Source organism: Cydia pomonella, chromosome 5, assembly GCF_033807575.1.
Source record: "Cydia pomonella isolate Wapato2018A chromosome 5, ilCydPomo1, whole genome shotgun sequence".
Classification (NCBI taxonomy): domain Eukaryota; kingdom Metazoa; phylum Arthropoda; class Insecta; order Lepidoptera; family Tortricidae; genus Cydia; species Cydia pomonella.
This window is the reverse complement of record NC_084707.1, coordinates 10,423,529-10,442,475: the sequence shown is the minus strand read 5'-3', so window position 1 is coordinate 10,442,475 and position 18,947 is coordinate 10,423,529. Positions and strand designations below refer to the sequence as shown.

Sequence of the window (18,947 nt, the reverse complement as noted above, 5' to 3'; positions counted from 1 at the left end):
CATTAAAAGTATAATTTACAAAATGGTGGCTTACAGTTTTAACATCGAATAATTGCACCAAAGCGTGCTGGACTTGGAGGCACTTATTCGCCAGTTCATTGAAGTATGAAACTATGAAGCTTTTATTCAATGGAAAATCAGAAAACGCCCAGTCTTTCTTGGAAAACGTGTTGGTAGCTTACTTCAATGAACTGGCGAATAAGTGCCTACAAGCCCAGCACGCTTTGGTGCCATTATTCGATGTTAAAACTGTAAGCCACCATTTTGTAAATTATACTTTTAATGTTTTGACAAAAAAATCTGTAAGCCACCATTTTGAAAATTGTACTTTTACTGTTATGACAAAAAATTATCTAATTTATAAGTTGTGTTTTTCTCGCAAGTGTGTTGAAAAACGTCGTATGAAACGCGTGTGCATTGGTCATTACCCACATCGGCTTTCTTATTGCGCGCTCGCTTACAGCTCCCGCGCACAATTTCGCCTCGTGTCGTGTGTAATGACCAACTTAGCACACTTGTATCATAATGTACTATTTCACACTGGTACAGTCAAAAGATTTAATTTGTAATCTATTTCGTACCTTGTCACAATGACAATAGTTTGAGGTCTCTAGCGACTTTCATGTTGTTTGTCACTATGACAAGGTACGAAATGGGTCACAAATTATATCTTTTGACTGTACTTAATTAGTGAAAGAAAACCGAACAACGGGACCCTATTACTAACACTCCGCTGTCCGTCCGTCCGTTTGTCCGTCTGTTACCAGGCTATATCTCATGAACCGTGATAGCTAGACAGTTTAAATTTTAACAGATGACGTATTTTTGTTGCCACTATAACAACAAATACTGAAAAGTATTGAACCCTCGCTGGGTGAGTCCTATTCGCACTCGTCCGTTGTTTTTAAATACTACGTCGTTGGTAAAGAAGCATAATACGGTCTGCCTGATGGTAAGCGGACACCTTTAGCCTATGAACGCCTGCAACTCCAACTTCGTGTGTCGCTAACATACATTTTTCTTTACTGTTATAGCGTCAGCGAAACGGCATCGGTCGCATCAGACCTAACTCGCATGTACGTTTCGGACGAAGAGGAGAAACTGGAGATAGCGCTACGGCCGAGCGTGGCGGCGAACGCCCCCGGCGACGGCGACGGCTGCGCCGGCCGCGCCGGCCGCGCCGAGCGCTCCGCCGCCGAGCGGCCCTCCGTCTACGCTCCCACTTTCTGAACTCAACCTTACGCAATTTCTCACATTCTACTACGTCTATTGCCGGAGCTTAGATTAAGTACCTCTAATATTCACTATGTGCACGATTTCGACAGTTGCGTTTTAACAGATTTTGTGTTACATATATTTTCGCCTTGAATTGTGAGTCGCAATTTGCAAAAACAAACTAATTTTAGTAAAACGTGATACGGAGCCACTTTTAAAATGTTAATTCATCGCTCACCGAGTTAAATAGCGTAGGTAGTGTTGTAAAACCGGCACCTTGCCTGACAGACAGGGTACTCGATAAATTAGGCCTTGGTGCTTGGGTTCTTGGTGTAATACGGCCTTAATTTTATCTGACAGATTTGCGGCCGTAGACATTATAATTTGAACTCGTTTGGGCTTGTCAAAATATTTATATAAAGACAAATATCGAGCAAGTAGGTATATTTTTGTTTAATATTTATTCCCATGTTCTCGCAAAACACTACAACTTCGTAAAAGATCTAGCCCTTTAATTTAATAGGAAACTAGATCTTGTAGTATCTCACAGACGAAGTGATTAGTGTACCTATTTTAGTAGAAAAAGGCGCAATATTCTAATTTTCTATGGAAGGACAACCCTTTGCGCCAACATTATTTAAATTTGCCGTCTTTTTCTACTGACGGAAATGGCTGGCTCAACTACGAGTACATGTATTCCTTAACTCAGGTAATCAACCCCTGTCCAAATGTTTGAAACTTTAGGGCAGGGGTTGGCAACTTAATTAAATAATTAATTTTTATTCTTGCAAAGGTGGTATTTCTAGCGGGAGTTATAGTTGTAGCTTATTTTATTTCCTAGGGAGTTATTGATTTTTACTGTCACTAAGTCATATGAATTAAGAAGTTTATAAGTTATAAGCCTAAATTTGCTAGCCAAAAAACAATCGTTATACAAATAAGAATTTTATTTTGATAGGGTTCAGACGCAGTATGGCGTTCGAAGTGTTGGACTCAAGTGATTAAAATTAAGGTAAAAATGGGGATTACATTAACAATACTGATGTATCTTATTTTAATAAGTATTTGTTTAACAGTTTAGTAACAGTTAATTTTAATGATTAACAGCTTTTTTAAATGTTTTTACACAAGATTTATACCGCATGGGTCTCTCCTTTCTTGCCTTTCCTTCAAACAATGAACAAAATGCCGAGCGTTACCTATAATCTTGCTGTAATTCACATTAATTTCGCTTAAATATTTTTTTCTTATCAAGTGTTCAAATTTTAAACGTTAGTGATAAAAACCCTCTGCCCTCAGGGCATTCGCCTTCTAATATTGAGTTTCATTAACAATTTTGACCATCATTGCATAATGAATACTTACAAGTAACTGAATCCTATAAAAGTTTAAACTGAGCAATTGTTGATACACATAAAGAGAGAACTCACGTTTATCTATTTTGTTGTGTGAATGTTTGGTGATATATAATACATTCTTAATTTGACCAGGAAAAAAATATATTCATAACTTTGATTTGCCCACCTAACATAATATAGCACATAACTTATAGGAATGATAATTTTAAAGTAGCAGGTAAGATTAATAATGTTTTTCGATGTTTGGGTGTTGTTAAATGTTCTTGTGTTAAATTTATTTTTAAGTTCGCTACAGCATTATATGATAAATACCTAATGGTCAATTTTAATAAATTTGATGTAATTCGTTTCATAATAATTGCATTTTTGTTATTTCACAATTCCAATCTAAATAAAGTAGGTAAATAATCTCAATAATCAATTAATTTAAAATAGCAATTGGACTAATGGAGGTGTATTTCCATTTGTCCTTGCCCCACGTGACCGACGCCATACATGAGGCGGAGACAAAAGGGAAAAATACATTATAAATAAAATAAATGAATATATAAAAACATTCTCCCCCACTTACCGTGTAGGGGAGGTACCCTAAAAATTTTTTTAGATTTTATTGTACGACTTTGTCGGCTTTATTGATTTATATATCCATGCCAAATTGTAGCTTTCTAGCACGAACGACCACGGAGCAAAGCCTCGGACAGATAGACAGGCAGACGGACATGGCGAAACTAAAAGGGTTCCTAATTGACGACGGAACCCTAAAAAGTAAAAGGAGATGCCGTACCAAGTATGGGAGCAAGACCGCCTTTGACCACGTATTAAACCGACTGTAATATGACGAGAATAAACGGATCATGTTTTACCAAGGTTATTTTTAATTAAACGCGGGAAAACATAAGTAATTGAGATTAATCCCGCGATTTTGAAGTACTGGTTTCTTTCAAACCTAAGACTAGGGACCTCAGACTGACTGACTTTTACATGCTTTTAAAATATAAGTCTCTATTAATTAGGTGTAGTTATATAGATCGTGTCATTCACGACGACGCGTGCCTTGACTCGTATTGTCATGTTATTAAAGGTTAGATTTGACAAATGTGCGCGTCACCGTGGATGATAATTAACTATCAACACATTATTTTGTAAAGAAATCTATTTGAAATTATTAAGTTAAATTATAAATAACGGCCTCCTTGTCCTAGCCTAGGCGGTAGATCGTATGTCCCTTTCCGACGTATTGATATGATGGACAGGGGCCTTACGGTCAATGAGATTGTCTATGCTGCTCAAAGAAATATAATCTGTAGAAAAAAGCGGCAAATTTAATGTCGGCTGTACATATTCGTCGAGAGCCGCTCTCGAAGAGCACTCTGATCTAATCGGAGAAGTGCGAGACGAGACGAGTAACAGCAGGGCGAGAACAAAGAGCATATAATCACTACGTTGGCGAGAAGAGCAGCATGTATTTACCACGGACTTATTAGATTATCCGGATAGGGTACATAGGCCAAAAAGTGAGTCCACTTGAGAAGTCAAGGTGGGCCGTTGCATCTCTTTCTAATTAGGGTGACCATGAGTTATATGTATCTGGGATATTAGGATAACGTGGAATATATAGAGAATCTTACTGTCTTTTTGCTGTGCTAGTATTATAGCCCCTGAAAAGGGTGGACATAGTTTATTCTCTTCTGTAAAACGCTTCACAAAATTTGCCGACATTGCCGTTGTTTAGGCCCCGGAACATATCTACCATTGTGTAACAGGCTTAACAAAAAGTGATGGTTCTATATGTGGAACAATTAAGACTGTAAATAGTCCTAGCGGTTCACCCCGGAAATCAGTAAAATGCTGCAAATGGTGTTAAAGGTATGAAAATCGGTACGATTGATCTTTAGTCCATTTAAATCAATTTGACCCGTAGCACCTAAAAAAATTTACAAAAATTGAGGAGTTATGATATCATCTTTTTTTGTATGAAAAAGAAATGTTTGTCCAGAAACCTATCGTGTGTGGTATTAAGTGAAAGGGAATTCTGAGCCAGTTCTAAAAATACGAGTATATAACATAATTACATTTCAGTCTCTTGTATTAAATTAAAATAATTTTCAAAACATACCACGTTTGAGCTCCTCCAGATACAATACCGTTGAATATTTTTTTTGTATATACCTCATATAATACCTGATATCCTCATTGGAATTTCGAAAAAAATTAAATATAGTATTTTTTTTTAATTTTCATTATTATAAATTGTGATATCTATCAATTACTATCAGTATAAATATTAGTAGGATTAATAATATTTTCAACACACACACTCGTTAAGAGACCCCGAGACAGGCCGAGAACGAGTGTGTAAATACCATGGAGATATAAAGTGGAGCACACTCTAAGTTTTTTGTTATAGTAAATTAAACCTTATCACTGAGGCAGAAAGGTGTTCTTACGAAACTAGAGAAAACGGTCCACTTGAGATAGCAAAAGTGGGGCGCGGTGTCTCACTCGCACATGTTGCCAATGTTAAAAACATATTCATATTCGTATATTTATAATAAATTAATAATTCATATTACATGTCACTTTTCATAATTACATTAAAATACTTAAATAAAATAACAATTACATTAAATTTACAGTTAAATTAAAATTAGCATAATAAATACAATGTTAAATAGAAATAATTATACCTACAGCTACATTAGGTAATTACTTAATTAATAAAATCTTATTGTAGAAAGTGTGCTCGATAAGCCACAGTTTGAGCCTTGATTTATAACTGGCTAGTGACGGCGCTTCTGAGACGTGTGGTGGCAGACGGTTGTAAACTGCCTGCCTTACATGAGTAAGTTTTGCGGATTTCGCCAATTTATGCTTGACGCCCACGAGTTTTTTGGCGTTTCGAAGGTTTCGCCCATGAATATCCGCTCCACTTGAGTATTCGTCAAGGTGACATCGCACGTATGTAGCCACTTGGAATATCACGAGGGAGGGCAGAGTAAGTATCCGAAGATCTTTATAGTAAGGCCTTGCGGAGGTGCTTTGACCAACCTGCACAATGGCTCGGACAGCTCTCTTTTGCATGCGAAAGACACGCTCCCATTCGGCAGCGCGGCCCCACAGCTCTGCGCCGTATTGTAGGAGCGAGCGTAATAGCGAAATAGCATGACCGTACTACATTTTTGGACACCACTCTCGCTAGACGGCGCAGGGCAAAGCAAGCGCTCGCTAGCTTGTTACAGGCTTTGCCTGTGTGTGATTCCCACTGCAGCCCTCTATCTAGTTCAAAACCCAGGAATGCGGTAGTCTGAACCTGACTAACTGGAGCACCATCCACAAACACTCCAAGGTTTCTTGAGGCTCCACCTCCGAGATAGAAATGAAGAAAATGGGTTTTATTGATGTTAAGAACCAGTCCATTGCTCCGGAAGTACTGTGACACGACGTTTGCGACGTTATTCAGACACTGCTCGAGTTTGTCAATGCCATGTGCACACACTACCACGGCTACATCATCGGCATACATATATACTTCTCCCTCCACTATGGCTTCTGGAAGATCGTTAAGAAGCAACGAGAAAAGTATGTTGGATACCGACGACCCCTGGGCAACACCCATTGTCGTAGATATATAGGCTCTGATCTCACTCTGCCTCCGTCAGACACCACTACCTGTGACCGCCCGCGCAGCATATCACATACGAGTGAGCGATAATGCAATCTTTTCCATATTCCCCAACCTTAGCGAGCACACTTTCTAAGTGAGTCATGAACTCATTAGCGCTTATCATGTTTGTCCTATAAACACAAACAACTATTAAATTAAAGTCTAGTGATTCTATTGCAGATATTTCGCAATACAGTTCAATTGATAGTTGTTGCAATTCGGTTAATTTGATAGCTTTGACATTTTTTTTACAAAAATACACGAACCACCGTGTATATGTTGCGTTCGACAAAAAAAAGATACTAAACAATAATCATCTAAATTTATACATGCAATGTTATTATCGGTGAGCCAGTGCTCCGTAATAGCTAATATGTCACAAGTCAATTCAGTCTTTAATAATACCTCTAACCGTTCAGTCTTATTGTTAAGTGATTGAAAATTTTGCTGGCAAATTAGAATCTTACGGGTGTCTGATGCATCATACTTAGGGAATGCAATAACCGGGCGTTTTTCATTACCGGTAATTTACCGACGCGAGGTCCCACTAACCGGTTAACCGGTAAATTACCGGTTATACGTTTATGAAATAAAAAACATTGATTTTGCATTATTATTGATTGTGTCCTTATTTTCGTCAGTAACCTGTAAAAGTAATCAACAGCACGTTATAGAAACATCGACAAAACAAAATAATGAAAATAAACTATAAACATTAAATAAGATATATTTACTAATCATATTAAATAAAAAATCAAACATGTATCATTTCAAAGCGAAATGAACTTGTCGAAATGAACTTGTACATTAAATAAGCAACATCAAACTTTTTTAATTCTTTAAAAATCGCAGTAATCAAAGGGTAACAAAAATTATAACTAAAGAGTGACAGTCGTCATTTAAATGTCATACAAGTTTGCATTTACACATCTATCAATATAATATTGTTATTAAAGTAACTAAAACCGTAATCATCTAGTTAATATAAGAAAAAAAAATTAACAGCAAGATAAGTTTCATATCATTTTAACACTAGTTACTTTAAAATTGCACTTTAAGAGGCCGTTATCGATTTTAGTCGCAAAAATGTCAAATTGATAGATTAAGCGCATGAAATTGTACACCTTTTGTTAACTATTAAAAATAACAAGTACTGGTTTCTTTTAGCACGTCTTGTTATCTTTCATTATATTAAATATTTTTTTAAAAAACAGACTCAATTAATAATGATTTTTTTTCTGATGGACGTTTAGGTAAACGCGCGAAAAGCAGTGATTTTGTCGATCTTATTTGTAAATTTCGTTAAGTTTGGACTGCTAAAAATGGTGATTTTGTATTACACATATCCTGTACTTCAACTTTAATAAACTACATTTTTGTTACTATAAATTTGAAGTAATGTAAATGAAAGTTAGACGAAATCAATTTTCTCCAGAAATTACTTCAAAACAAGTGACAATTTCTCTGAAAATTGACTTAATTTCCACGTAATTTTGATAGGTACTTAAACAATCTACAACATTTGCTGAAACTGTTCTTATACATCATTTTGTATAATTTACTACCATAATTTATATGAATTTTTAAAAACTATCCCTTCTCGTCACCTATTACCGGGGACGCACGCGTGCGACCTCATTATTAAAAGGCAAGATGAAAAAACGTGCTAATATAAACCAATACTTGTTATTTAGATATTACGTAACAAAAGGTGTACAATTCCAACGACAAAATCTATCAATTTAAAATTTTTGCTCTAAAATCGTTACCGGGCTCTTAAGATAGGAGTTGGAATCAGGAACATGTCATCATCAGATCATTCTGTTAATTATATATAAAATAATTGCGTTTGTTAAATATCTAGGCGATTAATTAGAACGTTGCTTAGACATTCGTGAACGATATCTTGAACACAAGTTACCAGCGGTAGAAAATGTTCTTTCGCATTCCACACTTGTCGGACACTACAGACTAAAACAAAGGACACTGAACATAGTAAGGCGGGTCGGGTAGGGGTGGCGAGAAGGGGAAGGGCGAGGGATTAGCGACCACTCATTTGTCACAAAACATTGCTTCCTAGTTCCTACTCCGACGAGATCATAAGATGCAGAAAAGTAAGTATTTTAAGTGTCTCTTCGTAATCGTAAACCGTAGTAATTGTTTTTTTTTGTAAGTACGAAGACATAGATGGGCTAATTCAACAGGTTGTTACATTTTCATTTGCCTATACAACGTTCGGTAAATTCCCGTTTACGGCTGGAAATTACCGGTATTTTACCGACTGTAATATTGGTCAAATTACCGGGTAACCGGTTAGCATTCCCTAATCATACTCGTACGTCACATTGCAAATATCGGCGGGCAGCGGGCGCGCATCCTCATTGCGCGCCGGCGGTGAGTCGACTGCTAGCGGATCCCCACCGCTGGCGGGGGCGCACGAGAAACTAGTCCGTGAATCTGATGCCCGGTGGCCACACAGTCGGCGTTGTTAGTTGTCCGTACAGACTCTCCGGCATACCGATAACAAATGCTGCGTGTCTGTACTGTCTGTCCGTTTTTATGATGCGCTTTTCAACTACGTAGTCATTTGATTGTGCCACTTTGCACAGAAATTCACGGATTTGGTCTTCGGTAGTCGTGGGTTTGAATAACCAAGCCTGAATATATTTGAGTCGTTCGACAGACTAAAGGCCTGAGTCGTCGATACCGGTTCCCACAAATATTGACGGTTTGTGTCTGCGCTTCTTGTTTTTTTGTCTACGGCGACTATCCATTTATCGTCCGCCTGTTCATGCTCAACAGTTGCATCGCACTCGTTTACCGCTTGCGGCGTTTCGACTAGCGGGTTTAATGGCTCAACATCAGAGGGCCTACCGCGAACCACGTTCGACGTGTTGCCTCTCTGTCGCACTTGTGCGTAAGTGTGATAGGGAGGCAACACGCCGAACGTGGTTCGCGGTAGGCCCTCAGCACCCATTGTACCCGTCGCCTCCGGGTCCGAAGTCAAAGTCTTTTTCGAAGGCACCGTCGATGTTATTGACGCTGGGGTTTTAATCTCAGATTTAGTGGCTCCAACACTGGATGGCGTGTTCGTCAGAGATCGGGATGACTCGGATGTCGAGCAAAGCGTCAGCGCTGCGTCACTCAATTCACACACTTCATAAGTGTGTCGCTTACTTGAAGCGCTTGATTTATTTATTAACGCCGCGACAGCGTTTAGGCGAGCTTGGCGCGCAGGGCGCTGCAGCGCTTTTGGAGCTTCTGTAGCAGGAACTGGAGGTTCGCGGGTAGTCTTCGATGTTTCACCACTGACTTCTGTATTTGGCTGGTTAACCACTCTCATTTGCACTTTGATCTAAAACACTCACTTTATTTACGAGAGTAGTCACTGTTTTTTGCAGCTCACGAATCACACTTTCCACTGTTTTTAACGACATATTACCGATTTAGTTAACAATCAAAATAAGTTCAGCGTATGAGTACGTGGGTTCCCCGACTAAGGTTACCCGACCGAATCTCCACCATTGTGGTACCTAGTATAAGAATGCGGTTCTCAAATCTTTTAAGTAATTTGTAAATAATTATGATGTCCATTTTATTAACTGATTAACCCAAGCATGTGCACAACAACAAAAAAACATTAATTTTAATATGGTAGACATTGTAGAAACTTTGAATATTAATTGGTGACTGGATGACATATTTTCGAGATATTTCCAAAATACGTGAATGGGTAATAGTTATTTGTACAACAAGAGAGCAAAGTTTGATATTTCTTCGAGTGCTTGTTTCGAGTCCCGTGCAAGCGAAATATTCTATAATAGATAGAATCTTGAGCGTAGTAAGGGACTCAAAAGCGCACGAGATGTAAATAACTTTGATCTCGTGTAGTACACAAAATTTTTCACGTCAGTCAGCCATCAAAAAATACAACCTGAAAAAATTTAATCCAGACGGAAGGATCACTATTTCACTCATGTTTTCTGAAGGTATTCTAACAATTAACTTTAATTACCGCAATAAAACAAAACGAAAGAAATTTCAATAAAATAATATGAAAATAATGAATTAACGAACATCAATTGACAGTTCAATCGACAACTTTTTTTTTTGTAAAAAAAAAACTTTGTAAGATCCGGTCCGAATTGCGGATACTACTATTTGTCAACTATAGTAGAGATCGTTAAAAGTAGTTAAGTAGAATTATTTATTATTTACTGCGTAACAATTGCGTAAATTTGTATAAGTTCATTGTTTTGATTGTATAATAAAATACGTAAAATATGGTGTTTTTATTAAATTTTAAACTTTTATTTCATTCATTAATTATTACGAATGAAGACTCGTAGGGTGTTTTGGAACGATGCGGTCTGACTTATTTCAGGGGTGTGATAAATAAAAGACGTGCGCTCGCGTTATAACCATTTAATGCACTGCCTTTTCGGTACAGGCGCGAAAGATACAATATGAACTAACCTAACATCCCTCCACCATAAATCCTTAATACTAGCTACTTATAATTAACGCGGGGTATATTCCTAAGTCGAGCGCTCCGAACGACCTCGCTGCCTGCTGGTACCGCGGTGGCAGAGCCGGGTGGCTGGCGCATAGACGTCGGCTCCTGTTGCGCGAGTGGAATGTTCGATGACGGTGGAACAGCCGGAGCGATGGGTACGGTTCGTGATGGTAGCGGAGGTGGAGCGTCAGACGTGCCCAACAATGACGGCGTGTGCGCAGCGTCCCTACCGCGCGACATTTGCGGTGCTGTTGGCACGTGTTGGCCGCCTTGCACGGCCGTAGTGGCTTCTATAGGATCGGAATTGGCTTCAATCCACTCCTCTTCTTCCTCCCCTTCCAATCTCTGATCCGAAGGATAAGGCAACATCGCCCAAATGGAACTCCTGTCCTCCGAATCTTCGTTTAACCCATTGGTTGGGGTCCCGGTATAACCCTTGTATTTATATATTTGATTCTTGTGTTTCTTTACAAGTTGATCCATTTCCGGTAAATATATCTCGTATAAACATCGGCCTAACTTATTTTTAACAATACCTTTTAACCACTTATTATTACTAATTACTTTTGTAAGTACGTGTTCATTAATTTCAAAATCTACATTTCGGTTTCCCTTATAATATTTCGCCTGCAAATACTGTTTAGAATTAACATTACTTTGCAATTCTGTTGAGAGTGAGGATGGTGCATCATTGTTTACTAGCAATAAATCAAACCGGTTACGTAGCGGCCGCCCGATCATTAGTTCGGCGGGTGACTTGTCCGTTGTTGCATGTATACTATTACGGTATCGAAACAAAAATTCGTGTAACCGCTCATTAGTTATTTCCCTCATTGTTTTTCCCTTCATAAGCAACCCCTTAATATGTTTTTTTAACATTTTAACATAAATCTCCACTTGTCCGTTGCTCGACGGTGAATAAGTTGGAGAAGTTATATGCGTTATGGCGTTTAATTTGCAAAAATGTTTAAACGCTTTAGATGTGAAAGATGTACCATTATCTGTCACTAGAGTGTGCATTATACCAAAACGAGACATAACTTCTTCAAGTTTTGTTATCACGGTAGCACTCGAATAGTTGCTAGTTAAAGGGAAACATTCGACCCATTTCGAAAATGCGTCTACCATTACGAGGAACATGGTATTTTGTATGGGTCCAAAAAAATCTAAATGGACTCTGGACCATGCCTGGGTCGGGTACTTCCATACCGTTAATGGCGCACGCGGCGGAGTGGGTTTAGTTTGAATACAGACCTCGCAACTGCCTATTTTTAATTCAATGTCGCGATCTATGTTTGGCCACCAAAATCGCGAACGAGCCTCTGACTTTGTTTTGTTTATACCTAAATGACTTCTATGTAATTCGTCTAGCACTTTTGATTGCAACGATTTAGGTATAACGATTTTATGTCCGCGCATAATCACATCTTTTTCCAAAATAAGATCGAATCTACAATTAAAATAAGGTTGTATTTCCGGGTTTACCACTTTTTTTGGCCAACCCGAAACTACAAATTTTTTTACGATATCTAAACATTTATCGTTATTGGTCGCGCTTACTAACTCCCTCATGGTAACAGGTAAGTCACCGTCCGTTACAAAACTAACGTAGGTTGCGCGATCTAGCGGGGGTGGCGCGTGCGATCTGTGGGCCTGCGGCGGTCGAATGCAGGATGACGTAATCGCCTCTTTATCAGCGACCGACTCATTAACACCTGTTGCGCGACTCAAAAAATCTGCACAGTTATTTGCGCTTGCAACGTATTCGATTTCATAGTTATAGCTGTTTAAAAATAAAGCGTAACGCTGAAGTCGGTTCGCGGAGACTTCTGGTACCCCTTTATGTGGGTGGAAAATGTACATTAAGGGTTTATGGTCAGTACGTAGGATGAAAGGCACTTCCAACCCATACAAATATTGGTGAAAACGTCTTATACCAAAAATTATAGCTGTAGCCTCTTTTTCCATCTGACTATAATTGCGTTCAGCGCTATTTAAAGACCTCGAGGCATAAGCAATCGGCCGTTCAACCCCCCCCTCTAATTGACCTAAGACAGCACCTAGGCCCCAAGGAGACGCGTCAATACTAAGAACCAATTTTGAATTAGGGTTAAAATGCGCTAACACCCTCTCTGATACCAGTTCTTCCTTAATCTCCGAGAAAACGTTATCATGTTCTGTAGTCCAATCCCATTTCACCCCTTTTTGCAACAACCGGTTCAGTGGCCCCAAAATCGATGCGGCATTAGGAACAAACATTCGGTAGTAATTCACTAACCCTAGAAATGACCTTAGTTCGTTCACGTTTGTTGGTGCTTTTGTGGAAACCATTGCCTCAATTTTACTACGGCATTTATGAATGCCATGTTTGTCGATAACAAACCCTAAGTATGTTACAGAGTCTTTAAACAGATGACATTTGTCCCTGTTTAGCACTAACCCTGCCTCTTGTAATCGACTAAAAACTTGTTCTAACCTTAAGCAATGCTGTTCTTTTGTTTCCCCTGTCACCAAAACATCATCTAGCAAGCACAAAACTCCTTCAATACCTTGTAATAAACTTTCCATGGTTTTTTGGAATATTGCCGGCGCATTTGATAACCCAAAAACGAGACGAGTAAATTTGAACAAGCCCTTGTGGGTATTTATCGTCGTTAGTAACTGAGAATCAGTATCCAAACTCAGTTGCAAGTATGCTTGACTTAAATCTAACTGAGAAAATTGTTGCCCGCCGTGCAACTTAGCAAAAAGCTCCGCTGTTTTAGGCAAAGGATATTTTTCTATTTGAAGCACTTTATTAAGCGTTACTGAGTAATCCGCGCATAGCCTAATTTCGCCGGAATGCTTCAAAATAGGTACTATGGGACTCGCATATTCCGAATGGTCGACCGGTTGAAGTACCCCCGTTTCAACTAACCTATTAATTTCCTTTTCAACTTTCTCCCTCAATGCAAAAGGGACTGTACGAGCTCGGTAAAAAATTGGTTGACTGTTAGGCTTTAATGATAATTTTACTTTATATTTATTTAAACAGCCTAACCGAGAACCAAAAAGTCTTGGATATTTTACCGTATAAAAATCTATTTCCGACTGGCTATCGCTGGACTCGCACGAGTTTATTTTAGATATCTGTAAGTTGAATGATGCAAAGAAATCTCTTCCAAGCAATGCTGAGGCACCTGTCTTCACAACATATATATTTATATAGTTACTTTCACCTTCGTACTTTACCGTTGTTCGCATAACTCCTACCGTATTCAAAACATTTTCAGAATAGCATATAAGTCTTGTTTCGGGCGGAGCTAAGGGAACGTTTCGGAAATGTCGTTTGTACACATGCAGTGGAAGGGTTGTGACGCCAGAACCACTGTCGACCAAAAATTTTATGTTCTGCCCACATACTTCAACGGACAAAGTCATCTCCTCACCATGGTGGGTACGTAAGCTACAAATATGATCAGAATAATAAACGGATTTATTCTTACCATCATCATCGTTACTCTCATCGATTGAATGCAGCATATTTACACGTTTCCTACGCTTGCACATACGTTTTAGGTGGCCTTTGTTGCCACAGCTTTTGCACTTGTAACCTTTGAACCGACACTTATCGACCGTATGATTACTGTACCCGCACACTTCACATTCCACACCACTATTAGACGATGAACCTCTTGATACTTTATAGACCTCGACCGACTCCGTCAGCTGATTGCTGTTGCTAGGCGCGGCCGACTGGCGCGCGGCGGTCCTCGCGCTGTGCAACGATACTGCGATTTCTAGCGCTCGTGTTAGCGTGAGGGTATCTGCGTCTTCTGTGAACAATCGGTCCCGCACGGGTCCCGCCTGCATGCCCAATACGAACCGGTCGCGCAGCATGCTATCCAATACCGAACCAAATTTGCAATCGGATGCTAACTGACGAACTCTTGCAGCCCACTGAGTTAAATCTTCGTCACTTTGTTGAATGGCCCTGTGGAAATTGTGTCTTTCTGCAAAAAGCGACTTTTTTGGCAACAAATGTTTGTCCACCTCTTCCACAATTTCTTCATAAGACAGCTCTTCCAGCGTCTTCGGTGAAATTAGTTCGCGTACCAATTTATACGCGGACTCGTTGAGTGCACTTAGCAACACGGCGCGTTGACGATCGACCCCCGTTTCTGTTTTAATTATTGCGTTTGCACTGAGCCAGATGCTTAATCTTTCCTTAAACACCTTCCAGTCATTGCCGACTTCAAAAACAGGTAAATTTCCGATCGTCGAATTCATTATGATCGTCTATATCGCGTGAGTACTTTAAAAAAAAAAAACCCGGGCGTCGCCACTGTGATAAATAAAAGACGTGCGCTCGCGTTATAACCATTTAATGCACTGCCTTTTCGGTACAGGCGCGAAAGATACAATATGAACTAACCTAACAAGGGGTCTATTATAAACCGTCAATATACCGTTGAATTACATATGCATTTTTTTTCTCTTTCTTTTTGCTAATGACGAGAAAGGGACAAAGACAATAGAATCCAAATACTTCGAACTTGTATTAGGCCCCGCACGTTGAAATGACATTCGAATATGAAGGTCACTTGAATTTTATTTTGTCTCACTCAGTGAGCAAAATGCGATTTTGCTCACTGTTTTTAAGCAGCAAATTACCCTTGTTCCAGCTGCTGACGTGAAAAAGCATTTTTTTTTTCTTTTATTCAGAAACAAACAGTCATTCAATAACATTGAACAGTAGATTAAGCAGCAGTAAATTGACCTATAGTTTCCTTAATTTACATATCAAAATACGAAGCTAATGCACTTTTTGAATACAAAAATATCGTATATAAATGCAAACAATTTTTACAATACTTTAAACAAATATCTACAGCTTGCCTATATACAGTACAAGTTGATTAACACCTAAAAATAAAAGTGAACATCAAAGTCATGTGAAATTTAAGCTAAATAACAACCAAAGATGCATATATCTCAATTATTAGAAAAAATATGCTTATTTAGGTATTCTTAATACATATCATGTGAATGCTTTTTTCAGTAAAGTAGTTGTACAGTTAAATATATCCACATCTGTGAGTTTTTCATTATTATTAAAAAGTTTACAAACACGCTTAATAAATGCATTACTAGCATATTTTATGAAGCAATTTAGGGGCATCTAGTACTGAGTGAATAATTTTGAAAAGCAAGACAGAGTCTACAGCATCACGGCGGTCACTTAGTTTTTGCATCTTAAAACGTGTACATGTATCCGTATAGTTAGTGTAAATTTGCCCAGTCCTAAACGCGAGTGATTTGATAAATTTCTTTTGTAACCTTTCAATTCTATTATTATGAATAGCGTGAGATGGTTTCCAGACAGAACATGCAAACTCTAGATGACTTTTAATTTAAATGGGAAATATTTTAAAAAATAGTAAAACATGTTGTGTGAACAGGTTGTAGAAGTGAAAGTTTTGCTGATTGTGGTATATATTTTCACAGGTGAACCACAATCATTCAAAGGGTCTAGCAGGCTAAGCGAACAAGAAGTGCCCCCAACGACGGATTCTGTCGATATTTCTGGTAGTGTACTGTTAGGTCCTAAGGACCCTCCATGCTTAACATCAGACCTCGATTCTCTTTTGTTTGCGAGTTATTCAGGATAACGTTAAATAATTAGGGTATCATTGAAAGTGTCATATTTTATAAACGATTCAAGTTACGTGAACCGAACAAAATTATGTTTGATAACAATAAAAAAAACTACAAAATGTATATTTTTTACCAGCATCCTGTCCTTAAACTTCATTGCAAAAAATAAAAATATTTTTTTCCTTCCAATTTTTTTTTTACTTTTCGCGGAGGTACACCTCCAAAAAAAATATGCATGAGTAGCCACTAATTCCCACTACATACACATATAAAAATATTTGCACAAATGTTCGTGCTTCATGTCAATAAAAAAACGATTCTCCAATAAGTAGTCACTGGCATTATATGTACAGATAGAAGTACCAGTGCAGTTTGAAGATTAGTGTGTAGGTATACAAACTCTTCTAATAAACCTATTTGGAGTGCATCAACGATGACGTGTCAGCTTTGATAACATCTGACACATAATATTATCTGCATTTGTTTTTTGTATTTTGTAGTGGAAAATGGAAAACATTAAATGCAAGTCTTGTAAAAAAACATTAAAAAAATATCCGTGGGAAACAAAAATGCATAGAAACAGAGCAAGAGGCTGATTTATATAGCAAATGCAGTAATATGTTAATTTGCATAAATGATTTATTGTGTGGTAAGTGTCGACTTTTAGTGTGTAAATAAATAAATAATAAATAAACATAAAGCAGTAGGTTGCAGACTAAGAGCCAGCATCGCCAATTGTTGTGCATGTACTCGCAGAAGTTGATGCCATTATGTGTCAGATGTTATCAAAGCTGACACGTCATCGTTGATGCACTCCAAATAGATTTATTAGAAGAGTTTGTATACCTACACACTAATCTTCAAACTGCACTGGTACTTCTATCTGTACATATAATGCCAGTGACTACTTATTGGAGAATCGTTTTTTTTTGACATGAAGCACGAACATTTGTGCAAATATTTTTATATGTGTATGTAGTGGGAATTAGTAGCTACTCATGCATATTTTTTTTGGAGGTGTACATCCGCGAGAAGTAAAAAAAAAATTGGAAGGAAAAAAATATTTTTATTTTTTGCAATGAAGTTTAAGGACAGGATGTTGGTAAAAAATATGCATTTTGTAGTTTTTTTTATTGTTATCAAATATAATTTTGTTTGGTTCACGTAACTTGAATCGTTTATAAAATATGACACTTTCAATGATACCCTAATTATTTTACGTTATCCTGAATAACTCGCAAACAAAAGAGAATCGAGGTCTGATGTTAAGCATGGAGGGTCCTTAGGACCTAACAGTACACTACCAGAAATATCGACAAAATCCGCCGTTGGGGGCACTTCTTGTTCGCTTAGCCTGCTAGACCCTTTACGATAAAAATACAAGACGATAATTGTCAAACTCATTAGGGTGACCATGATGTCGGCACGATGTGAATCAGTTTTACACAATTCTTATTAAGTACTTAAGTAAGTTGATCTAATTAGGTAAATATTTCAGCATGATTAAATTGGTGGAATGATAGCTATTACAAAATAATTAATTGCCAAAATTGAAATCAAAAGTCCTTAAACCTTCCAGAGTTACGTTTATACATTATATTTGAATACTGAAACGGTTTTACTAACTATTTATATATACGTAATCGATTCGATATAGGTTGGACACACATTTCCGTCAGTAGAAAAAGGCGGCAAATTTAAAAACTAGTTGCAATTACAGATCTACGATGCGTAGATGACGCTTAAAGAATTAAAGATAGTTAAAGTGTGCAACACGTAAGCCATCACGCATATGAACATTCCATGAGTGCGAAAGAGGCAGACTACAAATGAAAAATCGTGACCATGCATTTTTGAGTTCGACAGAGGTGGCTAACGACCGCCAGTTATTAATTTTTAAACATATGTCCGGCATCGTAACACCTTAAGTATTTTAATTAGAAAATATAAATCTCATCCACATGGAATCCAGGGCTATAACCGCGAAAATTGAAGTTCATCAATTGCGGGCGTTTTTCTCTGTCACTCTTATTACGTCTTAGTGAGAGTAAAAGAGAAAGATCCCCGCAATTTGCGAATTTCGATTTTTGCGGTAGGCCTCCAGTTATTAGGATGTGTAAGCGAGAACGAATATCGACATTCGAAAAATCGGATATCGTTAGTGTTGTGTGTCGACAGAGTAACATCCCTAGTGCGCAAAATTTTCAAGTCAATAAACAAGACCAAGTGCGAGTAGTTCGAAAAACTCGCGCGGCTAGAAGATATTGATATCAACTTTAGCCAGTCTTCTTCGAGACCACGGGGACAACGCCGTCCGGGAGAACGTCGGAGGTAAACATAAAACTTAATACGCGATTAAGTCCCGTTTATATTAGTTAATAATTTATACATGGAGATATAAAGGAGCTAAGAGTGACAGAGAAAGATGCTCGCAATTTGCGAACTTCGGCGTTCGCGGTAGGCTCGACTCTAACAAGCTCCATAATACTATCGTAAGAAAAAGAGAATATGTTTCTCTCTAATCTCTATTACGCTCCATTGACAAGCGCCTTGCTTA

At 38.1% G+C, this 18,947-nt stretch overlaps 2 protein-coding genes across 5 annotated transcripts in view; one reads left to right on the top strand and one right to left on the bottom strand.

The window, feature by feature from the left end:
• The window catches only part of LOC133518255 (protein timeless-like), a 38,666-nt gene extending 35,735 nt beyond the window's left edge, over nt 1–2,931 (top strand). For all 4 annotated transcript variants that reach the window (XM_061851889.1, XM_061851888.1, XM_061851890.1 and 1 more), the window contains one exon: nt 1,035–2,931. In XM_061851889.1, the coding sequence (XP_061707873.1) occupies nt 1,035–1,230 (196 nt within the window). In that variant the 3' untranslated portion in view covers nt 1,231–2,931. The remainder of the gene's footprint in view (nt 1–1,034) is intronic.
• Nucleotides 2,932–10,646: 7,715 nt separating this feature from the next.
• On the bottom strand, nt 10,647–15,117 carry LOC133518289 (uncharacterized). Its single transcript, XM_061851960.1, has 2 exons — nt 14,239–15,117; nt 10,647–11,389 (listed from the first exon to the last, which is right to left on the bottom strand). The coding sequence occupies exons 1-2, from the start codon at nt 15,020–15,022 to the stop codon at nt 11,367–11,369; spliced, it is 807 nt and encodes a 268-aa protein (XP_061707944.1). The 5' UTR covers nt 15,023–15,117; the 3' UTR covers nt 10,647–11,366.
• Between the last annotated feature and the right edge of the window lie 3,830 nt (nt 15,118–18,947).

What these genes read in the sequence shown, in the direction of transcription:
- LOC133518289 (XM_061851960.1), bottom strand. Translation starts at nt 15,022, where the DNA reads ATGAATTCGACGATCGGAAATTTACCTGTTTTTGAAGTCGGCAATGAC. An exon ending in TGAGAGTAACGATGATGATG is followed by an intron (nt 11,390 to 14,238) that starts GTAAGAATAAAT and finishes AATTCTAAACAG; the next exon opens with TATTTGCAGGCGAAATATTA.